Source organism: Passer domesticus, chromosome 16 (assembly GCF_036417665.1).
Source record: "Passer domesticus isolate bPasDom1 chromosome 16, bPasDom1.hap1, whole genome shotgun sequence".
NCBI lineage: Eukaryota > Metazoa > Chordata > Aves > Passeriformes > Passeridae > Passer > Passer domesticus.
The window spans coordinates 9,953,058-9,959,480 of NC_087489.1; the positions used below are offsets into that span (position 1 = coordinate 9,953,058).

At 44.3% G+C, this 6,423-nt stretch overlaps 1 protein-coding gene across 1 annotated transcript; it reads left to right on the forward strand.

Moving 5' to 3' along the window:
* Window positions 1-434: 434 nt before the first annotated feature.
* BHLHE23 (basic helix-loop-helix family member e23) lies at window positions 435-6,189 on the forward strand. Its single transcript, XM_064391666.1, has one exon. It carries the CDS (start codon window positions 607-609, stop codon window positions 1,282-1,284), a length of 678 nt encoding a protein of 225 aa, XP_064247736.1. The 5' UTR covers window positions 435-606; the 3' UTR covers window positions 1,285-6,189.
* Window positions 6,190-6,423: the final 234 nt, after the last annotated feature.

Sequence of the window (6,423 nt, forward strand, 5' to 3'; positions counted from 1 at the left end):
AGCTGGGGAGGATGAAGGGTTTCTTCAGAGAAGGGCTGGATCTAAACTGTTCCTGGCACATGGAAGGGAAGAACACTGTGAACTCCTGAAGAAAATGGGAATAGACAGGGCCTTTGCCTTGGAAAAGTCCCTGCACAACTGGTGCCTCCTCTGTCAACCCCTCCTAAAACCACCACGACTGGATCTGTAGCACCGGGTGTGCTCTGGTGCTTCCCTGAGCTTCCAACATCCAGGGGCAGGGTGTGGGAAGGGAAGGGAAGGGAAGGGAAGGGAAGGGAAGGGAAGGGAAGGGAAGGGAAGGGAAGGGAAGGGAAGGGAAGGGAAGGGAAGGGAAGGGAAGGGAAGGGAAGGGAAGGGAAGGGAAGGGAAGGGAAGGGAAGGGAAGGGAAGGGAAGGGAAGGGAAGGGAAGGGAAGGGAGCGCGCTGCCCTGCGATTGGCGGCGGGTGTCCCCGCGGCCCCTGTCGGCGATATAAGTGCGGCGGGGCCGTTCTGCGCTCACTGCCCGCCCCCAGCCCGGGCGCAGCGCCGAGCGGAGCGGAGCGGCGGGGCCGCCTCCTCCTCCTCCTCAGCGCCCAGGCAGCGGCGGCCGAGCGGGACTGCCGGCGATGGCTGAGCTCAAGTCGCTGGGCAGCGAGGCGTACCTGGCGCTGGCTCCAGGCTATGGGCCCTCGCCTTTCGCCTACGGGGCCGTGCGCGGGGGCGCCGAGGGCCCGCGGAGCGCCTACGCGGGGGGCGGCGGGGCGGACTTCCACGCCGGGGCCATGGGCACTAAGTCGGCGGAGAGCAGCGGCGAGCAGAGCGGCGACGAGGAGGACGGCTTCGAGGCGGGCGTGAAGGGCGGCGCGGGCTTCGAGCGGGAGGCGAAGCTGAAGGGGGGAGCCCTGGGCAAGAAGCCCAAGGAGCAGCGCTCGCTGCGGCTGAGCATCAACGCGCGGGAGCGGCGGAGGATGCACGACCTGAACGACGCGCTGGACGGGCTGCGCTCCGTCATCCCCTACGCGCACAGCCCCTCGGTGCGGAAACTCTCCAAAATCGCCACGCTGCTGCTGGCCAAGAACTACATCCTGATGCAGGCGCAGGCCCTGGAGGAGATGCGGCGGCTGGTGGCCTACCTGAACCAGGGCCAGGCGCTGAGCGCCCCGCTGCCCGCCACCCTCAACCCCTTCGGACAGTCGCCCGTGTACCCCTTCGGCGGCGCGGCCGTGCCCGGCTGCCCCGAGAAATGCACTGCCTTCACAGGAGCCGCGTCCGCCCTCTGCAAACACTGTAACGACAAGCCTTGACTTCTGCTTCTGCCTTCTTCGGGCTTTTCCTTTTTTTTTTTTTTTTTTTTTTTTTTTTTAATTTTTGTTCTTTTTCTGTGCACTTTTCCACTGCCATCAGCCCTGGCTCTTCCTTCCATCAGTTAAGTCCGGGTTTTCTTTTTTGTTCTTCTCTTAAATACACCCCCCTCCCTCCCCATCTGGAAATGTTTGGCAGTTCACGTGGACCCCCAAAACACCCACTTTCTACTTTATTTAGTTCCCCCCTCACGTGCAACTTCATCCGTAATTTCCTTCCCAGCCTGTCAGTGGATTGTGAGCGTAATGTTGCTTTTCGCTTGCTCTGAGCTACAAAGTTTTTGAGCAGTTTTGAAACAGAACTATAGAAAAACAGAGAGGGAGAGAGATCTGGAAATGGAAACCTCAGTGAATTTGCTTTGGCATGATCGACCTGTGTTAAAAATAGATTAAAAGGAGGAAGGGGGAGCAAAATCCAGCTGCAAACTATGCAATATTTCAGAATCATGGGCGGAGGGGGTTCTGTGTAGCCAGCTGGGGTTGGACTGCACCCACAAATCCAAATGGAAATAATTTGGTCCGAGCTCTTGGGAGGGGGGATTTCCAGTACTCTAGCTAAAACAATTGATGCTTCAAAGTAAGATGCTTATTTTTTTTTTCTCTCTTAAAAAAAATTAACCCGTTCTTGGACTGAGAGGAACCTGTGATTGTATGCTAATGCTTGCTGTTTGCCTGTTTCTCAGCTTGGTTAAGTTTTCCAGATGATTTTCCAAAGTCGTTGCTCATCATGATAAACAAAGCAAAAGGTGACTTAACATATTTATATGTATTTATAATAAATAAAATACATGAATAACCACTTTCTCTGTCCGACATGTCTCTAAAACCAGCTGGCAAAACCCCTGCTGGAGTCAGGTAAAGCAGAAATGGATGTGGCAGGAACAACTGTGTGAACTTAGGGGAATGATTAGAATACTTGGAAAAAGCTTGTGGATATTCAGCTCGTTATCAGCAGGGATTTGCGTTTTTTTCTCCACTTTTTCCTGAATCAGGAGCACACAAAAAAAAACCCGTTGCTTATGTCTGACTCTGAGTTAAGCAGGCAGGGGTTTAGGCTGTGTGTTCTGACACTTGCTGGGGAAGGCTGTGCCCTGAAAGTGGTGTTTGACTGGGGTTATTGTAGCAGCGAGCTGAGCTCTGAGCATCCCATGGAAAACACGGCAGGGAAGGAAATCGCTTTAAAAACTCTGCTTATCCCTTTGGTTGGTTTTCTGTTCTATCTACAGCTTGAGCCTAGATCTACATCTGGGGTTTGGGCCACTTAATGTCATGACTGAACTGAGGATCTCTTGCCAATGGTGACTGTGTCCGTACAAGTTACAAAGTGCTCTCCGTGTCGCTTGTGTTGGGTTACTTTGGTTTTCTGGTTTATGTTGTTCAACGCTTTGGTGCCTTGTATGCTTCACTAGTAATTATATAATAATAATAATGATGATAGAGGTGCATTCAGTGCTTTCTGTTGGGGTTGGAAATACCCACCCAGTGTCAGAGCAACCACGTAAACTGGTACAGCCGCAGCCTCGGGGGCTCGAGCTGTCCGTGGCCATTTGTGTTAGGAGTGGGGTGTAACTATTTAGGGTTATTAAACCAATTTCCATGCCTGTCGCTAGTGTTATGCTAATTTGAAAAGGGCTGCCATCCCTCTGAAGCGCTTGTCCATGGCACTTAATTTTAATTAATACATTTCCAAAAGACTTTTTTGTGTTTGGAAAACGAAGTGTGTGATTAAGCCTTATTCATAAAGACATATGTTTAAAACTGGTTCCTGCTCATTTCCATTTTTATATCTTAATTTCTTTCCTGTAATTAAAAAAGGGGGGGAAATAGAGTAGTTTTACAGAACAGTTTATCTCTCATACCTTTTTCTGTAAAAGAAAATTTTGAAAATGCTCTTAAAGCATATCTGATGAAGTGAAAGACAACCAAAACCCCTACTGAAGCAAAAATTACTGGAAACTGCAGATCAGCAAAGGTCACTCAAAATTTTGCAGACTGAGTTGTTGCTAGGAAATATTTGGGAAAAAAAAAGGGCCATTTAAACAGAGAATCATAATTTTTAAGTAGATGTATGTTACTTCTGGTTAAAATTAGAGAAGATTGAGAATATTTAAATGGAGATTAGCCTAACTGTTCATTTTTCACCAAAACTAAAATAATTGGAGAATAAAGTATTTAACAGCTTAATATTTAATCTGAGTTTGGTTTAGTTAAAGACTTAAGGCTAAAAATAATGGAATTTGTAATTGCTTCTTTGTCAAATAATTATGGCCCAAAAAAGAAGTCTTACTAATTTCAGAGCCTAAAATCTCTTCACAGTCTGAGACAAGCTATTTTTGGAATTATGGGTTTTAGTACTGTGATTGTTTTAAATCTCTTCCTTTCATTTACGTCAGTAAAAACTTACTCATACTATCATACCTACCTAGAACCCTAAAATTCTACCTTCTGGAGTCCTTGAAATATTTAGAAGACTCTTAAAGAGCCCAGTTGGAATTAAATAATCTCAGGAGGCTAAGTAAGGAATTTCGAATACAGAAGAAAACAGCTGCATTAAAAATTTTTTTGAAAGAAAAAATAACAAGTTTGACTATTTAAGTGCTGTTAAAAGGCCAAATATTAAAAACAAGTGCAGAATTAATCAAAGCAACACTAAAGGCAAGTAACCTTAAAGTACAACAGTTTCAATTCAAAAAAAAAATAAGATGAATTGTAACTTTTCCTGCGACAAACAATGTTAAACTCAAAGAAAGTTGACCAACTTCTCAGTTAATCTGTAAATTCAGTCCTGTGAGCTGCTCCTGCCCACCCTGGGCTTGCAGGATTTCAGCTGGTGCTGAGGTGGAGCGTTTCCCATGGCAGGAAGGCATCTGCTCTGAGGTGATTTACAGTGCACTGAGCTGCTGCTGAAACTGCTACCATGTGAATGCCTAATACTTCTCAAAGATGATTCTGTTGGCAGGGGATAAATGAGCAGCTGACCATTGCATTTGTGTGGGAAGCATCAGTGCTAACCTTGCAGCTGTGTGTGGTTATCCTGAGGATGAAGTCCTGTATTTGTTTCTCCACTTCTCTGGCATATTTTGTGTTCCATGTTTTAAGTGTCTCCTTCCATTTGGTGTTTCAGAGGATATGAAGGGAGGACTTGAGAAAAACTGAAGATTATTTTTTTCTGCTCAAATGTTCTTGTTATGATGCTTGCTCTTTTTTTTTTTTCCCAAGAAGGATTTATTGTGTAAGCTCAGACTGAACTGAAATACTGATCATGTGTTCTAATGTACTTATTATCCTGATTTGTTCATACTTGGAAAAAAACATAATGCCAACTTTGAATTAAATATAATATATTGTTTTCTAACCTCACTTAGTTTTTCTTTGAACTTCAAGACTGAGCAGCAAGAAGTGTCAGAGAGATGCTGCTTTGCTGTCTGTTGTGTTTCTTAACTTGTGAAATTCTTGTCACTAACCAGAATGAAGGTTTTACTAACCAGTATATATAATGTCACTAATAGGGGATTGAAAACAGCTGCCAGCTTGCACTGCATCAGCCCAGGTTTAACATGAGCAGTCTTGAGCCTGCCAGATAAAATGTTCTTTAACCAAATACAGGGAAGCAACAGGTTTGAGGATGGAGGGCCCAGAAGGCAGCTGTCTACCTCAGATACCAGCAGAAAGTTCAATCAGTTGGAGTTCCTGGAAAGAAGCATGAGAATCATGAAACTTTCCTTGTCCTTTGATCCATATCAGTGATTTTGTGGCATTCTCTCACAATACCTGAATATTGCTGCACGCTGAGCTTGTTTCCAAGACTTTAGAAAGTGATTGCTTTCTGTTCTCAGATAATTTTGCTGGTATTGATCTTTACATATACATTTCTATAATTTCCATTTTATAAGAGCATTAGACAGTTTTAGGGTGAAATGAAGGTAGGGCCCAACCCTGGTGCAGTTTTGCAGATTGGCAGCGTTGGTGATATTGGCGACAGCAAGACAGGGCTTGGCACTCCGGGGCACAGTGCTGCTTCCTGACCCAACAAGCCACCTTTAAGAGCCTTCAGAGGCCAGAAAAGCTTTATACCTTTATTATATCAGCCTTGTAGCACGTGTACAGTGTAGGGCACGGTGGATAAACCCCTCATTAAAGCTTTTGTGGCTTTTCAGCCTGAACCTGCTCATCAGCAGCGAGAGCCGCGGCACATCCCACCAGGCTGAGTCCTCACAGGCAACAAGTTTCCAGCCCAGCTTGCCACAGCTGGAATTCTTTAGTTTGCAATTTAGGAGAACAAAACCTAGCACTCCATGTTTCACTTCCACAGCATTGTGCTCATCGAGTGCATTCCTTGAAAGCAAGATGTTGGACGCTGCAGCATTACTGGAATTTGTTTTACCTGCGCTTGTTCCTTGCCATGTAAGTTATCAGCACAGCAATCATTGCTTTGATCTGAGTCAGTGAAAGTGCTTCTAAAGAATGCTAAAATACACCAATCAATATTTTCAATTCTCAAAACTGCTTTTATATTGTTCTGTGTCATTTGATGGAATTTTGATTAGTATTGCATAGTAGAAAAGTTGCGGGGGGGTTTGTTTTCACTAATCCTGATTAAGGCTAGAAAAGACTCTTGATTACAGTAATTTTAATAATGTAAATTTGTTTGTGATATGTCTTTAGTCTTTAATCCCCTTTGGCATTTCATTCAAAGGGAGATGAAAATTTCAGGGATTTATAACATTTAAATCAGTCATTCTATGAATGTTTTTCAGGTGGTTTTTCTTCTACCTGAAATAAAAAATACCTAAATGGGTACGCAACATATTTTGTGATCAGATTAGAAATACATTTGCATGTGGTTTTTGTGGGAAAATAGCTTGATATCAAGCACTTTCTCTTTACAATAAAGTATATGTGCATAAGAGAAAACTGAACCAATTATCAAAACCAGTAATACATTTGAGATCTTTGCCATTCTTTCAGATGTTTTGAGGTAGGATTTTCACCGAGGACTTTATATAATCTCTTCATAGTCAAAATTCACTTTAATTCTTTTGGCCATTACCCCAAATTCTTATTTCTATTTGTATTTATGAA

Bases quoted from the DNA above. Each gene is read 5' to 3' on its own strand.
- BHLHE23 (XM_064391666.1), top strand. From the start codon at position 607: ATGGCTGAGCTCAAGTCGCTGGGCAGCGAGGCGTACCTGGCGCTGGCT.